The sequence below is a fragment of the Amia ocellicauda genome, chromosome 16 (assembly GCF_036373705.1).
Source record: "Amia ocellicauda isolate fAmiCal2 chromosome 16, fAmiCal2.hap1, whole genome shotgun sequence".
NCBI lineage: Eukaryota > Metazoa > Chordata > Actinopteri > Amiiformes > Amiidae > Amia > Amia ocellicauda.
The window spans coordinates 10,741,910-10,761,152 of NC_089865.1; the positions used below are offsets into that span (position 1 = coordinate 10,741,910).

The following is a 19,243-nucleotide window of genomic DNA, read 5'->3' on the forward strand; positions in this document are numbered from 1 at the left end:
TTGAATTTAAAAGGCAAAAGGCAAAAATAGTTAATTTGAGGCATGAAGTTAATTTTAAGTATATGCTTCTGTTGGGTATGAATACAGTAATACATTTTGTGGAGGTCTTGATGATATCCTTAATATTTACCCTGAAAAGCAATAATAGTTAGAGTACTTCTGCCCTCTAGTGACCACTGTCAAAATATTTATTTAGCGATTAAAACATATTGTAATGTTGGATTGCTATACCTCTTAAAATCAGGTAACTCAAAACTGTTAAGAAGTCTTATGTCTTGTTGTTAATAAAGATTTTGCTGTTCATGTTTGCTGTCTTCCAGGTTCGGGCAATTATCAGTGACTTTGCTGTTTTCATTACCATTCTCACTATGGTTTTGATTGATTTCGCCTTAGGAATACCATCTCCAAAACTTCAAGTTCCAAATGAATTTAAGGTGAGTCTGGGAATACAAATGGATATTTTGTTATTATGATAAAAGCATAATAATAATGTATATAGCTCACCATGCATTTTTAAAGCTGGGTTTTCCTATAAATTTAAGAAGTGACCTATTTCAGCCCACCAGAGATGACCGAGGCTGGCTGATAAATCCGCTGGGTCCCAATCCATGGTGGACCACCATCGTGACTGTGTTCCCTGCTTTGCTCTGCACTATTCTCATCTTTATGGACCAGCAGATCACAGCGGTCATCATCAACCGAAAGGAACACAAACTGAAGGTATTGTAATTGCATTTTTGGTGAATGGACCTTTACAAATACTGCACTATGTAAAATAAGTACCAATGTCCTTTAATCTTGAGGAGTACATTTACTCTTATTCTCTCTATTGTTTGAATGTCTGTATTATGCATTTGATTTCCTTCTAACCAATATACTGGCTGAGGAAATATTTTATTCTGTATGTTTGCTTATATAAATTGGATGGTTAAAATATTTCCAGCAGTAAAATAAGCTTTCTGATGACAAATGCTTGGTTCCTGATTGTGACTATGAAAGACTAACTCCAGTACATACTTCTCTTGCTAACAGAAAGGATGTGGATACCACCTTGATCTGTTCATGGTTGGTGTCATGCTGGGAGTGTGCTCCATCATGGGATTGCCTTGGTTTGTAGCTGCCACTGTTCTCTCCATATCACATGTGAACAGCCTCAAACTGGAATCTGAATGCTCCGCTCCAGGGGAGCAGCCGAAATTCCTCGGGATCAGGGAGCAGAGGTTCACAGGGCTGATGATCTTTTTACTGATGGGTTGCTCTGTGTTTATGACCTCCATTCTGAAGGTAATGTATGTTGGGGCTTTGTTGTTTACAAATTACAGTTGTGGACAGTCAGTTAACTGTTAAACCTGAAAATACAGATTTTGTGGGATTGCTGGTACTATATTTTGATTTATTGTGTTTTTGGGATGTTGATTAGGGATGTGATCTAATGTTTATTGTTAAATAAAGGGATTGGTATTGCACTTTTGTGAGAAAATATTAAATTAAGGTTTATGTGTAACATGCTTATTTAATACCTTATAACTTGTGGGTTGCTACATTCATATTTTTAAGTACACATGTTTATTGAACTGTTTCCCAGTTTATTCCAATGCCTGTGCTGTATGGAGTTTTCCTTTACATGGGAGGTTCTTCACTGAAAGGGATACAGGTAAATAAAGACCCGACACACTTCCTCACAAATCGACGTCTTTCTTTAAAGCCTGTGGTTAGAAATGTTCCAAGAAGAACATGTACTGCCTTTGAAGGGTTTAATTTACCCCAGGCATGATGAAGCATTTCATTTTTTTTAATGGAAGCATTAAATAGTTGGACATCACATCCTGAAACCCATACACTGTAAATTAACTCTTGTATGTCATAGACACATGTATTTTTGTAATTCTTTGTGATTATATCAATTTATATTTTAGTCACTGTAAATTTGTATGTTCTTTTTTTTTTGTGTGCGTTTCAGTTCTTTGATCGAATTAGACTTTTTGGGATGCCAGCTAAGCACCAACCAGACTTCATCTACCTACGCCATGTCCCTCTAAGGAAGGTGCACCTCTTTACCATCGTCCAGCTGAGCTGTCTCGTCCTGCTCTGGATAATAAAGACTTCAAATTTTGCCATCGTATTCCCAATGATGGTACACACTATAGGCCTTTTCTCAGACTCAAGAAGTTAATTACGTTAGAATGCCATATACCGCCAGTATACTATGTATTTCATGCTAGCCTGGAACAAATCAAAAGTTCAAATCACAAATCCCCCTTCAAAGGGAAACCACCATCAAGGACTGGAATTGGAATTTGTGATTGGCTGATGGATCAAAGTTGTTTTTTTTGGGGGGATTGTCTGTATCCAATTGAGCTTTTATTAATAAATTCACATTTGATTGTATCTCTTCATTAATGCTCTTTAACTATGTTCTACTACAGAAAAATATGTAACATTCCCTTGAATATAAAGTGGAATAAGAAGATACTGTTGAGCATAAAATTGTACAGATTTGATTTATAGGTTTGTTTGTTTTTTGACCCGTTAAGGTATTGGCCTTGGTGTTCATTCGGAAGTTGCTCGACTTTATATTCACAAAGAGGGAGCTAAGTTGGTTGGATGACTTAATGCCAGAAAGTAAGAAGAAGAAATTAGAGGATGCTCAACAAGAGGTAATTTCATGGATGTTATTATAATGTAGTGTTTCAAATATTTACATATTTTGAAGCTGCTTCCCTGAAAAATTGGCCTAATGTTGACCTAACATCGCTCACCATTTTTGAAAATGTCAGTGAATTTAAAACCACTTTGGTCATTCTTGATTGTTGCCATATTTGTATAAATGTCCTAATTAAATCACTTTTCCTTTTTAGGAAGAACAAAGCATGCTGGCAGAAGAAGAGGGAATAGTACACCTGCCACTAGAAGGAAATTACAAGTAAGACTGTGCCTGGTTTTGAAATTTTGAACATTTTGAAAATTTGAGGTTGAACAGACCTTTAGTCTGCCATTGTGGTAAATGACCCTCAAACTGCATATTTTTATTATTTTGTGGTAAATTATTAAAATTGGTAATTGTTCAAATTGTGAATTCTTCTTTAAAAAGAATTCTAATCTTAAGCAATATAGATAGTGTGTATGTTCAGTGCGGTAATAAAAAAAAAATCTAATCAAATCCCTTTTACAGGATTTCCTTATTTGCCATTATTGTTTAAAGTCATGTATTATTAGAAAATTATACATGTGTTTACTTTAAGGGATGATCCATCTACGGTAAACATTTCTGATGAAATGAACAAGACATCTGTTTGGAAGACCCTCTCCATGAATACGGAAAACTCCAAAAAGGATCTCGGTGTTCCCTCCAAAAGGTTTTTTATACCTTTCTTTTATTCTCACAATAAAGAACACACTTCAGTTATCAATTTTTGTTAATTATATGTTTTGAATATATGTAATTAAAAGTTCTGTCTAGGTATAATTTTTTATGCATATAAATTGCTTAAATTGATAGCTTCTCGTATTACTTTGAAAAGGGACACATTAAATATGGAAGATTGTTATAATAGTTTAGAACCAACAACAACAGAAATATGTGCTTTATGTTATAAGGTTAAGCACACTATTCTATAAACCCTTTCAAAGTTCTAATTATGCTATAATTAAGCCAGGACTTAACAGCTCAACCTTAAAGGTCAAGTGGCTATATACTGTGAACATAATAGAGTAAATGGCTGAAATGAAGAATGTTGGGAAAATATCTGAACATCAAATTTCCAAAGTCTCTATAAATGGAAAATCACTTTTCCAGTTCAGGTATTAGGTAATAATTAATATGCAGAGGAAATGTAAACTTAAATGATATATACATAGATTTAAGAAATACAAATTGTTCATGTTCATGTTTGATGTTCAAACTGCTACGTAATACATATACTAGATGAAGCCAATGTGCCTTTCTCATGCTTCCTTCTAATAAGTTACCTTAGTCATACAGTATGCCTCATCAAAATTACATTTTTCATAAAGATTCTCATTTTTGTTTGACATACTGTACTCTATCTGTCACACAGTGCTTCATTTTTGAAGAGGTGCATATTCTCAGACCCATCAGGGTTCATTGAGGCCGGATTATGCATGTCTCTTTAGAAAATCAAGCCCAGTTTTCATTTTATGTACTGCACACTTCTTTTGACCAACACGTTTTCAGTACTAACGTAAATCAATACCTATGAAATTGTTTTTTTTATATATATATATATATATATATTTATTTTTATGTATTTTTGTATCTGCTAGATTAGCAAATACATATTTATTAAGTCTTTTAACAGCTTTTCAGCAAAGAAAGTTAAAGGCTTTCTCCCCTCCAGTGTTACAGGGCTGATTAAATTTAACCCATTTCTTGACTTACTTTTTCATTCCATTTCTATCATAAGCTCCCTTTCCTAACCTCTCTAGACGCTGGTCCCCAAAGGTAAGACCCTGTTCCCTGTACACTCTGTTTTGCTCATGTCTATTCAGTAGCGTGCCCCACCAAAGACCACTTTTCTGCTTGATACGTGTTTATCTTTGCATGATGAATAACAGAAGCAAATTATTCCAGATCTTAGAAGGCGTGTCGTCATCACTGTAATGTACAGGATGTGAACAAAACCCTGCACACCCTCCAAACTCTTCAATGCGAAATGCAGTGATGCTATAACCACTTTGACAAAATGGCACATATAAGTGCTATTTCAAAATGATATATATAATTCGTACCATTAATGACAACTACATATATATATATATATATATATATATATATATATATATATATATATATATATATATATATATATATATATGGAATTTTCATTAATGCTAACAATAACTGTAAATAATATCTGAATTCAAAGTTAGCTATAAAAAACTGCCATTTAAGAAAATGTCTCTCAGTTTGCACCAGTAAAGTTAATCAGGATATATGTGTCACACGGTAGTTCTTTAGTGTTTTGAAATCTAATTGAAACATTTCAGCACATATAATTCACTAATTAATTATCTAATTGATGGTAATGACATTTTGCATTCAAGAGATGCATGCACACTTTTGTTCACAACCAGAGCTGGTGACTTTCATATTTAAATTTAACAAATTAGGTTTTTATCAGACAAAGATGAACAGCATTTTGTTTATGTCCTTACTTCATATTTTGCAAGGTGGTTTTTGTATCCGTTTTTTATTTCTATTAATTTTGTAATGGCTTTAACTGTTTGGACAAAGTAAGAAGACTGTTCTTTTGTTTTGATTTTGATTTCAGAAAGAAATGGTGAATGTTTATATATATTATTTCAATTAAACAGAAATTGACAGCTAATAATGCATGGATGTAAAAATGATCAAACACAGGCAACCTGTCTTTAGATAAGACGTATCTGTGCATGATGCTGCCTTTAATTTGCATGCTGTTCCTCTACATTAGCAATGGAAGTGAAAGATACAGTTCTGTACATTGAAATGTGTCATTTAAATCTATAAGGAAAAAAAATCTATCAGTACCTAGGCACCTTGTTTTGCTGTTAAAACTTTTTTCCCTGTACAGAACAGAACTGTGCTTTCATAGACATTGCTAGAGGTCTTTACCCCCTGCTCCATCCTAATCATAGCTTTCAGCTTTCTGCTCAATACATGAGGGAAGCCTATCCTTGATATACCCAAGTACAATTATACAGTACACTGTCTAATTGTGTTTCACTGTGGTTGTCTTTAATAGCAATAGTGTACTATAATATATATGAATCTTTCATGATATATTTAGCATTTAATAATTTACCTCACCCTGAAAGTATGGGAAGCTGAAAGGTATGTTTTGTATAATTTAAGTAGACGTTAGTTATGAGCTACAGCAAGTAATGCTTTGTTATTTGTCATTTTTGCAGCTTTTCCAATAGCAGTGAAAGAAGACAGGAAAAGAGAGCTGAAGTGGAGAAGAGCATCGACAGAGAGACATGTCTGTGACGTTTCCTCGGTAACTGTGCTTTTAAAAAAGAAAGAAAACAGTGTGCCACAGTATACAGTTGTGTAGACCACTTCTGTAAGTTTTGTCTTGTAAGTCTGTATGTACATTGCGTAAGGCTGTTTTCTTTGAAATACATTAAAAACTGTGTTTCTTTAAACAAAGCATAATAAGCAACACTAATATACATTTAATTTCTTGTGTATGTAAATGTAAAGTAAAACCAGCAACTTAAGAGGCGCACATATATGAGAATAATGTTTCCTGATAATCATCATTTGTCTGTGATGAATTTAGCTGTTACTTGAAATCATTTTTAAACCTGCATTTTCATTTAAAGTATATAGTAAGTATTTTGTATGTTTTGTATTTTTTTTCTTTCTAAAATAGTGATATAGATCATTCTCCTATACCATTGAACAAGTGCAAATGTATATATTTAAAACTGACATTAAAATTAAGAAAGCATACACAGAGGAAATAGAATGAAACCAATTTGCGATCTTTAAGCTTAATTGTTGGCCAATAATGATCTTAAGCATGCATTATTTAATTAATACATTAAACTTAGAATAATCTGAATATATTCAAATTGCACTATAAATAACATTGGTGGTAGTAGTACCCTGGGGAAGGATGAGACTATAAGCTGTTTAATCATCCTTTCATCTAATGAAAGTGTGATTTGAAAACACAATTTTTGTACCTTTCATAATGTTTTGCACATTGTTGCACTAGAGAGCAGTATACATTTGGAACATCTTAGTTCAAGAACAGAATATGCTACATACTTGTTGCTTTTATTTTTCCATATTCTTGATATGTTGTATGTTATTGAACATTTCATATCACTAGTGATATTTTAATATTATACTCATAACATTCAATACACTGTAGTGGACTTTGTTTAACACACATCTCTGTTTTTTAATCCCTTTGTGGGTATAGTGTTTACAACAAAGGGCAAAAAATATAAAAATATATACATATGACAATGTCTTTCATATCATAATTATCATTGTCAACAATGTAATATTTTACATATGCTTAACTGCAATATTTCTTCATGCTTACATTCACGAAGCAGTTATACATATTTCAGTTTTATTTAGTCATGCATCCCTTTATTATGAATCCATTTTATTCAGTATGCTTTCTTAGAATGTGTAAATAAATGATTTAAATGTTTCAGTTTACTAGTAGGAACAAATAATTTGTCAACACAAGGATAAAGAAAACAGCACTGATTCCCAGAACAATGTATATAAAATACTGAAATTATAACATCAATGCTGTAACATATAGTTTACACAGATAACATCATAATAATGCAAGGTTGTTTGCAAGCAGCACATTAAAAAAGCCTAAGAAAGTTGGCTGATCTCTAGACTGACAGATATTGTATGACTTAATATCATAAGCTATGCTGATCTAGATTGAGACTGGTTTTCAAGTAGAAATGATTTGATATTTGTTCAACTATAAAATAATCTTGATTTTGTTAGAAATAATTACTGATTTCATTAAATCAAAGGCCGCCCCTCTCCCCAGGTGGGCATATGCTGTTCTTAATTGCTTTATAGCATAACCATGCAAACCCTTCCTAGTCAGCCCAGTACATCTCACAGCACATATTCTTCATAGCATGAAAGGCAATACCTACCTAAAATACTTTGTTAATGGTCTAAGTATAATACTGCTGACAAGAGAAAACTGTTCTGTGTGTAAGGAATGTAATGACACGGGCAACACTGCTATTTGTAAAGTATAATTCCCTTTATATATGTAATAGATGTTATAAAATATAACGTGAATAATTCTTAATGTTTTTATTAAGCACTCAATTTGGAAAACCCACATTTTTTAGAATGGTGAGCCAAAGACCGCCAACTTTTATTGAATGAGACATACTGGAAACTCAAACTACATACATATTATGTGAGTAAGCTGTTATAATTGACTGTTTTCTTGATGTAGCAACTGAATACAATCTAAAATAACTTAAATATTTATAGTTAAAAAATATATAATTTAGAGAGGTAAAAGGACAAATTAGTTTGATTTATTTTTGATTTCACAGAAGATCTTTGGAAAGTAAGTTAATAACAAAGCTAAGACTGCTCTGTAGTTTGATTCATTATTGTTCATATATAGTGTTTTGTTTTTGTGTTTGTTTTTCTACCAAGACAACCAAACATCAGATGCTATAGCTCAAGAAAGAGAAGAGCAATACACTTAGTAATTCATTCATGATGCTTATGTAGCTTTTGAGGCTCATAGAAATGATGGAAGTTGTATACACTATGAAGGGCTGTCGGGTAATAAAACCTTTACATTAATTCAGGTTACATTCTAGCTACTGGCATTGACAGTAGCCAGTCTGCAAACCTAATGTTATTTTATTGCATACTTCTTATAAAACCAGTACATTTTCTATATAGCAGGCTTTTGGGGAAAGCTTTACTGCCTTTGGAAATGGTGTGCTCCTGAGTAGGGACTTGTGATATTACCATGTTTACTTACGATACAGTCCTTCAGCCACAAGAGGGCAGTTTAGACTCCACAGTAAAAATCAACCCATGTTTTTTTTTTTTTTACCATTTAATGTACTGATCATCCCATTACTACAAACTACACAAGAAGATTAATATTACCCTGATAATACACTCAGCTAATACACTGTTATTATCATTATTATTATTCAGCAACTCAGGTGCCTATTAATTTTGAAATTCATTTACTTGTGGTAAATTCTAACATTGTGGTTTAAAATATGACCATTTAACAATGGCTCACTTACAGTGCCTTGCAGTCAAGCTGAGCTTTTAAACTCCAAGCAAGGGCTAACTGTCACTAATATATGGGCCTGAATTTGTCAAAAAACTAGCAAACAAACACAAGCTTAGAGAATGTAATTACAGCTGCCCTCCACTCAGAGGGGATTACAATGTACCGAAAAAGGCAGGTCCCCACTAAATAACATGGGTTAATGTCAATAAAGATGCTCATTAGCCCACTATAGTATTTTAATGACATCAAGAAACAAACTAAATGCACTCAACATGGATCAAAAAATTTAACGAATAAACAATATTATAAATGCGAGGGGAAACTAACAAATTCAAGCATCTAAAGAATGGAGTTTACAAAAAACAACAGTCCACACAATGAAGAACAGAGCCAATACCTTCAGGCAGTTGAACAAAGCAGGAGCTAAGTCACCAAACAAATCCCAACTTTCATATACAGTTTACAAATTATAATATAAAACAATTATGTATGTATTAATTTCTACAGGACCCTATCCATAAGTTATCCAGGTCAGTTACAACATGTTGAATGGTTATGGCACCATTTAGCATCATAAACAAATAATTTAAGAGAGCCTCCAATCTATTTTGACTATTTAACCATGGCAGTACACCAAACAGACTTGTATGGATTGTTTTGAATAGTATATCATAAATAAATAAAATCAATAAAAACATCAATAAAACTACTGTATTATTATCCATACAAAAAGAGATCAGTTTAATCCAGGATTTATTGACCGTCAAAAGGAAGCTATTGGTTGAAAATGTATTTTGTTACATTGATTCAGTTACTTAGACACAGATGCAATAGTATTTTCACCACTATGGCAAACTATACAATTATTGTATTAACTGGAGAGAGAGCAGGGGAAAAAAGATTTATAGAATTTCTTTATACAATGAATTATAATGTAATCAGATGTTTTGTTTTTCAGATTTAAGAGATAATGCCTAAATCATATTTTTCCTGAAAAGTATTTACATGTATTAAATGTTCATGTTTTTAAAAATTAGTCAATAAACATATACTGTATATTGGAAATTCACTATTGTATGTCGTAAATAATGTGTTGCACATTATTTACTAAGAGTTAAGGGAAAATAAAAACTTTTACATTAATTCAATTTGTTATTGTTACCTAATAAACATTTTATTGTCTTCCTGTGTTAACCAGTTTTAGTTTTTATAGAGACAAAATCACAGTATTGAATATCGTATTAAAAGTATTATATCAAATGTATTGTTTTAAAATGTTGCTAAAATGTAATTTATTACAAACGTGTAAATGTGAAAGCCAATAAATTGATTTAAACCATTATTTTCAATTTCTGCCTAAAATGTGTACATTTAATGGAGCAAATGTGTCCTACAAGTGTGCTTTGTGGCTTGTTTTTTTCTTTTCTGTTTTTTGGAGACACTTAAACATGTGTAGCAGCATTCTGAAGGATCTCAATTCAATCATAAAAAAAGAGTAAGCATGTGGGGAAACTACAGTAATTTCAGTATTTTTTTCATGTTTTCTATGATAAATTATACTTTGAACATGATATGCTTTTTATAATATAGTACTTGTATATTGGGGGATATTAGTGTTGCAAAACTGTTAATCCATTTAATTATATGTTTATTCTCTTTAAGATGATGTTACAATTACAGTATTACGGTGACCCTGAAGTGCAAAACACAAATGCAAAAAGAAAACTGCAACTGCAAAAAGAAAAACACAAAAACAAAAAGCAGAATGCAAATGCAAAAAGAAAAACAGAAATGCAAAAAGAGAAACAGCATGTAGCTTGCCCATAACAGCGGTGGGCTTCGAAATAACACGGCTGGGGGATGAAGAGGCGGGACACGTTTTCTATTGGTAGGACTCTAGATCAGGGGTTTTCAAACCGGTGCTGCAGTACCCCCTGTCCTGCTGGATTTTGTTCCAACTGAGTTCTTAATTGCTTAATTGGATCATTCATTGACCTAACAAAGCAATATAACATTCAATTAAGTAATTAAGACCTTGGTTGGAACAAAAACCAGCAGGGCGGGGGGTACTCCAGGACCGGTTTGAAAACCCCTGCTCTAGATGATGCAATTCCATAATTAAAACAAATCTTTTTGTTTTTGTGTTTCATGTTTTGTTTTTGTTTTTCCTTTTGCAATTGCGTTCTTTTTGCAATTGTGTTTTGCACTTCAGGGCCACTGTACAGTATAGTGTGTATACTTGCTTAGATTAGCTTCATGCAACACAGGAAGGTAGCATTAACAAAGTTATTTTAGTAGTAGTTTAGTAGTTCAGTTTTGTTAATATTACAATGTTAGTTATGTACTAAATGTCTACATTATTCACACAACTGATTAGAATTCGATTTGTGAAAAAGCACAGGACTTAGTTTAATATCACAGCTAGCAAATCTTTCACATGCAGCAGCAGAGTTAGCGTCTAGGTTATCAGAGGAAACCAGTTTTGTGTATGTATTTTGTGTGAACTGCTTCAAGGCTGTTTCAAACCACTGGACTTAAATCCTTAAATTAAAAAACATTTAACTTTGATTTGTTTTATTTATGTGGCATGGTACTGCATCCTAAGTGATCTAGCTAGTTTTTAAATGGAGAAATTCAACAGTGATTAGTCTCTTTTGGGGTGATTAAATCACCACCATGGGGATGATCTAGGTGACAGGGAGAAAATGCTGTTGACAGACAGGGAAGGGGTTTTAAACCAGACATAGCCATGTTGATAACATTCTGGCATCTTCTTTATTGTTGGTACTGCATGATATAAATATTCACACCTAATTATGCCAATTAAGTCTAAGGAGCATCTAAAGGAAATTATAATGGTGAAGGAAGAATCAGTGACTATTATATAAGTGAATAATAACAAGAGAATGGCATGAGGCAGGTTAAAAGTGATCACTTTTATTTTCTCTCTGATCCAAAGTTTACTAAAAACAAACCATCAAACAAACAATATATATTTCTAGTGTATCAACCTTGTTTTATTTTGTACTGTGTTCTCTTCAAGTGCAAAACACTGAAATACCTTTGAATTATTACATATAAAAAACAAATTGCACATACCATGTGAAACACATTAATAAAAAGAATGTTTTAATTTCCTGTAGCTCTTCTTTGCTGTCCAGAAGTCATACTTTTTCCGAAACAGGAACAAGGCATGTTATAAGTATTACATCTTTCTTGAAAATAACTGAATTTTATTTAAGATTTGTATTAATTGAATTAAAATAATGTTGGAAAACCTATTTGTTTAAAATATACAAAAAATATATGTACAACACCTTAACAAGAATGAGATTGTAAGTAATCAAGTAAACAAGTAATCTTTCTGGTCTGGGTTTCTGAGCTTTTGAAGCAAAACTTCTTGTAACTTGTAACTCTTACAGTTTCCCACAGACAGCAGAAGTGCCATCAGAGTCTGAATGGTGTGAAATGGCTGTTCAATGTTAGTTTTCAAAAGCTCAAATGCAATTACCCTGTGAATAAAATCATAACAAAACTGTTTTATTTACTTAAAAGTATAATAATTATTTAGTGTAAAAACATAATTAACAAATGTTTTTCTTTGTAGTCACACAAACTAAATTCCATTACGTCTAGTTGCTCTTCAGTCATACCCAATTGATCTAAAACATTTCAAACAGCTATTCCCAATCGCACAAGAACTCTCATCTGCATGTGAGCTGATCTGATGTTAAGTGAATTCTACATAAATATTTGAAGATGTTTTGTAAGTGTTTATGTTTAGCACAAACCTCACTCCTTCCTTTGCTGCTCTGTGAACAATTTCTGCCAGCAAGTGGCTTTTTCCATAGCTTTCTAACCATACATAACAATGTTGTGATGCTCTTTTGAACCTGACTTCACAAAAAAACCTTCAAAGCACTGGAAAATACACTCACCTAAAGGATTATTAGGAACACCTGTTCAATTTCTCATTAATGCAATTATCTAACCAACCAATCACATGGCAGTTGCTTCAATGCATTTAGGGGTGTGGTCCTGGTCAAGACAATCTCCTGAACTCCAAACTGAATGTCTGAATGGGAAAGAAAGGTGATTTAAGCAATTTTGAGCGTGGCATGGTTGTTGGTGCCAGACGGGCCGGTCTGAGTATTTCACAATCTGCTCAGTTACTGGGATTTTCACGCACAACCATTTCTAGGGTTTACAAAGAATGGTGTGAAAAGGGAAAAACATCCAGTATGCGGCAGTCCTGTGGGCGAAAATGCCTTGTTGATGCTAGAGGTCAGAGGAGAATGGGCCGACTGATTCAAGCTGATAGAAGAGCAACTTTGACTGAAATAACCACTCGTTACAACCGAGGTATGCAGCAAAGCATTTGTGAAGCCACAACACGTACAACCTTGAGGCGGATGGGCTACAACAGCAGAAGACCCCACCGGGTACCACTCATCTCCACTACAAATAGGAAAAAGAGACTACAATTTGCACAAGCTCACCAAAATTGGACAGTTGAAGACTGGAAAAATGTTGCCTGGTCTGATGAGTCTCGATTTCTGTTGAGACATTCAGATGGTAGAGTCAGAATTTGGCGTAAACAGAATGAGAACATGGATCCATCATGCCTTGTTACCACTGTGCAGGCTGGTGGTGGTGGTGTAATGGTGTGGGGGATGTTTTCTTGGCACACTTGAGGCCCCTTAGTGCCAATTGGGCATCGTTTAAATGCCACGGCCTACCTGAGCATTGTTTCTGACCATGTCCATCCCTTTATGACCACCATGTACCCATCCTCTGATGGCTACTTCCAGCAGGATAATGCACCATGTCACAAAGGTCGAATCATTTCAAATTGGTTTCTTGAACATGACAATGAGTTCACTGTACTAAACTGGCCCCCACAGTCACCAGATCTCAACCCAATAGAGCATCTTTGGGACGTGGTGGAACGGGAGCTTCTTGCCCTGGATGTGCATCCCACAAATCTCCATCAACTGCAAGATGCTATCCTATCAATATGGGCCAACATTTCTAAAGAATGCTTTCAGCACCTTGTTGAATCAATGCCACGTAGAATTAAGGCAGTTCTGAAGGCGAAAGGAGGTCAAACACAGTATTAGTATGGTGTTCCTAATAATCCTTTAGGTGAGTGTACTTCCCCTTCTTTCTCGCAGCCAAGTAAAGAACAAATACGGTAAAACTATATGCGAATGTCTTTATTAAATATTCTGTGACACTATGTTTTTTGGTAGCCAGGGATGGTACAACTATTGGGTGAACTAGGTGGTGGCCTAGGGTGTGGTGCCAAAACATTGTGGGGGTGCCGAAAGATTAGTAAAGGATAAAATATTGTCTCAGAAAGTTGTCAACTTAAACTTTAATTTGAAATATGCATTTTTGCAACTATATATAAATGCAGAAATGATACAGAAACTGCAAATGCAAAGAAGCATGGAAAGATGTATGATTGGAATAACGAGACAAAAAACTAAATGCATCTGAGAACAAACAAAAGTATGTGATATTACTAAAACAGTGAAAACTTTCACATTGCAAGAAGAACAGGCTGAAGACATTTCAAATAATTAATTATTAATACAATTAAATTAATGTACCTACATACTTATGCCTCACAAGGTGTCCGACAACACCACAGAACACAGGCAGACTTGTAACACCAACAGATGCTGTTCTGTTTTGATACAAAATTATTTATTTCAGTTTGAATACAGACATCTATTGAACCTAAACATGTTTACTAGAAAGGCATGACTTCTTAAAATGCATTTAAACCAAAACTAAACAACAAATGAATCCTGGATTTACAGGGAAATGTGTCCTTCCACAAAACCATATGGATTATTTTGGGATTTACAAACAAAGTTTATGATTCTCTTAGTAAATCTGAGATATCTGCATTTCTGGGGCTGGTTAGTATCAGACTGCTGCTCAAAGTGATATAGTTTGACCAACAGATGGCACTATTTGCTCTAAACAAGAAATTCCAAATGAAAGACCAAATATGATCACAAGATGCTCTAGAAATTACTGTCTTTCAGATTATATGCTAATTCAAGATCCTGAAGACCACGAAGCCATATGGACAAATTATAAACAGGTTAGGAAATCTGGCTTGCCTAATGTACCCCTACTTTCATTTAGTTTAAATTGTATTTCTCCATTATTCTATTAGTGTTTTATGATGTTTATATACTTATATACTTAACAATACTAATATTACATTAGGGATACTGCTGTATTCATGAATATGAACAGATATATTATGTTTGGGTTATTACATTGTGCACGTAAAGGTTGAACTCCATCACAGAATAACTCAGTTCAGAACAGACTGTTTCTGTTGGGTTAGATGAGAGTCAGCGTTACCCTCTAGTGGGGGAAACCAGTGCAATGAGATAAAATGCATTAACTCGTTTTCAATTCCACTTTACCTTACCTTGGAACAAAAGTCATGTATACCAAAAGCTGCATGTAAAGCATGGGCTCTTGCATCTTCCCATATCCCCAGGAAGACCAAACACACACAGAAAAGTTCAACCCTATAAGAATTGAGAAACAGATTTATGAAAAGACAGGCTTCAGTTCCGTCATACCTGTACCAATCCCACAGACACGATTGTGGATGCAATTATTCATTTCTGCTTATTAGTTTAACAAAGTTGAATACCTACTTTGTCAAACATAAATACTTGGTTTATTCTCCCATGATGCTTTTCCATCTGATCGCTTATTCCAATTCCTGCATTGTGTAGTGTGAAACACTGTGCCATCTCTGTTTCTTCTTATTTGGATTGGAGGTTTACAAAAACAATGGTGGTTGATCATCATCAATCTATCAGTATAGGAAAACAAAAAGCTGTTTGGCATAAAGCAGTCTTATAATGGTTAGGGTAGTACAAAATCTGTTCTCTTGATAGGAGGTCGCCATCTCCAGAAAACAGTAAAAGTGTGGTATGAAACTGAATATAACTTTTTTTTATCTGATTTGTCCATAGTTTAGATAAAGCCATTAAATCCAAAGTGCTTTTGCTTTTATTACTTTCTATCTTATAGGACAGAGTTCTATTTGCAGAGTAAATCAAGATAAAGCACTTTGATTACATTTGTATTTTAGACTTTACTGAAGTAAAATGGAAATAATGTTTTTAAAGATATATTATCTAAACAGAAGGCAACAATTATATACTTTTGGGGCATGTCTATATTTTTATTTATATATATATATATATATACTTACTTTATCCAAAACAGTTTCCATAACATATTTACATAGATTTTTCTCAAGTTCCATATTTGTCATCAATCTTGATTGTGATGACTGAGTCTGAGACAGTCTGATTAAATAAACAGTAGGTTAAACAATATATATTTGGTATGCATGTATCCTTAAAAATAAAATACCTTTAATTTCATTTCCATTTCCAAATACTGAACTGAAAAGCTAGGTGCTCGTTTTATGTACTGTACCTGTAAAAAAGTGAAACGTGGAAGCATGTTGTGAAAACTATGATACATTTGGCACAATTTTTCAACATATGAGAAAGACATTTTTTTTAATATCCATACAGTGACAGTTATTTATAGAAAAACTGCCTATGAAGCCTGTGTTTGATTTTATGGAAATATAAACCAAGGTGCCCATTATCAGTGACGTGACATTTTCCCTTTATTTGAAACTGAATTATTTCAGATTTTTATTGACCATCTACATATTTACAATGTAGGTTCAGGAATCCTTCCACTTTAAATAAAATTACAATTTAAAAACAGTAAGGCATGTAGCTAAGTGAGCTGTGCATCTCGGGTTTCGAACCGCAATTGCGTTCCTCTCAATCATGAAAACCTATTTTCACTCTCAGCTGGCTGCCTACTTCAGGTTCTCGAAAACCACACTGATCTTGGATATTTACACTACAACTCACTGCCAGGGAAATGACATCACTCAGCTACGTTTCCTCTGCTCTCCAGAGGGCCAGCACTGCATCACCTGTACAACAAAGGATAAAATCATGATTCCAGATCTGCTGGCTGCCTTCAATTCCCAAAGAAATTAAACTGTAAATTCAAATCTGACAGAGAAGTAACCGTGGATAGAGTGATATAAATTGAGGTTTCTCTTACTGTGAAGGAATACTGCTGTGATTTTGTACCTGCTGATGGAAGCCAGTGTTTTGAATTTGAAGCCCATTCCTTTATTTCTTTCTCCTTTTAAGTATAATTATTTTGTTTTACCTGCATAGTTCAGAATGTCTCCTACTGCAGCAATATATATATATATATATATACAATATATCTGTTAAGCATTTTATAAGAAAATAGGAAAGGGTTTAAACATGAATAATATAATAACATAATAAAATAACAAAAAGAGTTTAAACATGTGATTTCCTATAATTTTTGTAAATGATTAATTCCAATCCCAGCATCATGTCTTTTGTCTAGTTAATATGGTACTGAGAAGCTGTTCATGGTTTTGTAATTGTCTTTACTTGTACAGTATTTGTTGGCTCTCCTTCAGCCAGGACTCCAGCACAATTCTGGAGGGTTTGCTAAGCTTAGGTCTTGCACTGGGCTATATAGTGAGCAATATTGTTACATCATTGGAAGCAAACAAAGATTTTAACATTTCACTTGTTCTGAACTCTTACATTTATTTTATCATACCTATAAATTATCTATTTTTTAACATAATAAAATATTGCTTGTTTATACTGACTGCAACAACCTTTGCACTATGGCCAAGTTAATAATCAGCAAAAGAGTACTTGCGACTCACTTGTCTCTCCAATATAGCTGTGAAGTGTTCTGGTTGACTGATCTGCTCCATAGCTTTTCTTGCAACTCATGGTAAATTTCCCAGTAATGGCTGTAAAACCTGAAAATACAGGTGGGGTCCCAGTCACATCCTGGACGCCGATGTCGCCGCCGTGTTGTCAGGCTGTCCTCCTCTCCAAGTGAGGATGGGGCTTCGGTGGATCCTTCTTTCCACTTGGCCCTCAGCCCCTCTGTCTCTTCTGTCGGGACAATCAGGGGACAGAGAGAGAGGCTCCCCTCCTCCTCTTCCTCCTCCTCACAGTCATCGCTCCCATCTTCGGCGTGATGCCTGCGCACGGGTCTGAGCTCCGCAGACAGGGGGCGAGATGCTGCCATCCTGGCTCTCACCACCTGGATGGATCAGATCTGCACCCTGCTAGCTGCGCAGGTGGCCCAGACGCCCAGGGCGTGGTCTGTGGAGTCCCTCCAGATCGCCTGGACAACAGACCCTGCCCTCCAGATTTGAGAGAGGCGATTGGTTACAGAGGCCCACGTGGGCCCTCCTGCAACTGCCTAATCTCCTGGTGGAGCTATACGCCACCTGGGACCACCCGGCGACAGCCCCCACCCAGGCACGGGCAGACAAAGTCTACGCCAGGACCCAGGATGCACAGGAAGCGGAACTGGTGGATTTTCCCCATGTCAAATCCACCATCTCGGCACTGGTGTCCTTGCCCCCCTTGCCCACACCTCCAGTGCCATGGCCCTGAGGCTTTCCAACAGCCTCTGGCCCACCCATACACCCCCTCAGCAATTCTCCAGTTGGCACCTCCGCAAATTATAACAGTTGGCTACTATCTACAGTTCTAGACCCGTCAGAGGTGTGGTGTGGATGCGAGTGAGGGAACTGTTGCAGTGTGTGGCACTTTGCGTCAAAATCGCCGCTCTCTTAGAGAAAAGCGCAATCTGTGAAGTGCCCCCACTGGGGCTGCACCAGGGATTCTATCCTCCATACCTCCTAGTGCCCAAGAAAGATGGCAGTTTCCTCCCCATCTTGGATCTGAGGCTCCTTAATCGCTGCCTCAATCACCGCCTCAATCGCCGCCTCAAGGTGTTGTGTTTCAAGATGCTCACCCTGCCTGCCCTAGCTATGCTAGCTGTGCTGGGGGCCGCTGCTGCTGTGTCCAGCGGAAGGCACTTGAGTTGGCTCTTGTTGCCCGCTATGTGTATAGTTCCATTATTATTAATTGAATTATCCAGCAGTGGCTATCCAGTCTGGTTAGCCCGCTGTGTGTTGAGCACAGGTTGCTTGACTGCACATCTGTTCTCATATGGTATTGTCTTGGTATCAGGGGCCCCGTTCCTAGCTCTTCTGGTAGAGCAGGAGGCTGCTGTTACTAGGCTTCGTAGAAGGCACAAGGATAATTACCTCGTGGATACACCATTCTTTATTTTTTCCCAGTACTTTTTTGATCTCAAAACAAACTTAATTACAAGAAGCTACTAAGATGAACAATTGAATGAGAGTGCTAATTTAACTGACACAATTTCGGGTATACATACAAGCCATTAATATATATAAGTTGATTGGAGTAATTTTCTGCAGTGAGTCTGACTGAACATAGTGCGTCTATGTTGTACACAGCACTCACAAAAAAAATAAAAATTAATCGTAAGGCCTTGTCTTAATG

At 35.2% G+C, this 19,243-nt stretch overlaps 1 protein-coding gene and 1 pseudogene across 3 annotated transcripts in view; one reads left to right on the forward strand and one right to left on the reverse strand.

Moving 5' to 3' along the window:
- LOC136711287 (sodium-driven chloride bicarbonate exchanger) overlaps positions 1-10,119 on the forward strand; it is a 59,276-nt gene extending 49,157 nt beyond the window's left edge. For 2 of the 3 annotated variants that reach the window (XM_066687435.1, XM_066687436.1), the window contains 9 exons: positions 321-434; positions 559-720; positions 1,033-1,284; positions 1,586-1,654; positions 1,961-2,134; positions 2,535-2,657; positions 2,859-2,923; positions 3,243-3,356; positions 5,911-10,119. In XM_066687435.1, coding sequence (XP_066543532.1) covers positions 321-434; positions 559-720; positions 1,033-1,284; positions 1,586-1,654; positions 1,961-2,134; positions 2,535-2,657; positions 2,859-2,923; positions 3,243-3,356; positions 5,911-5,989 — 1,152 coding nt within the window. In that variant the 3' untranslated portion in view covers positions 5,990-10,119. Of the gene's footprint in view, positions 1-320; positions 435-558; positions 721-1,032; positions 1,285-1,585; positions 1,655-1,960; positions 2,135-2,534; positions 2,658-2,858; positions 2,924-3,242; positions 3,357-4,424; positions 4,463-5,910 lie in introns of all 3 variants that reach the window. The other variant, XM_066687437.1, reaches the window with a different exon arrangement.
- Positions 10,120-11,734: 1,615 nt separating this feature from the next.
- LOC136711922 (adenylate cyclase type 10-like) lies at positions 11,735-17,887 on the reverse strand (annotated as a pseudogene).
- Between the last annotated feature and the right edge of the window lie 1,356 nt (positions 17,888-19,243).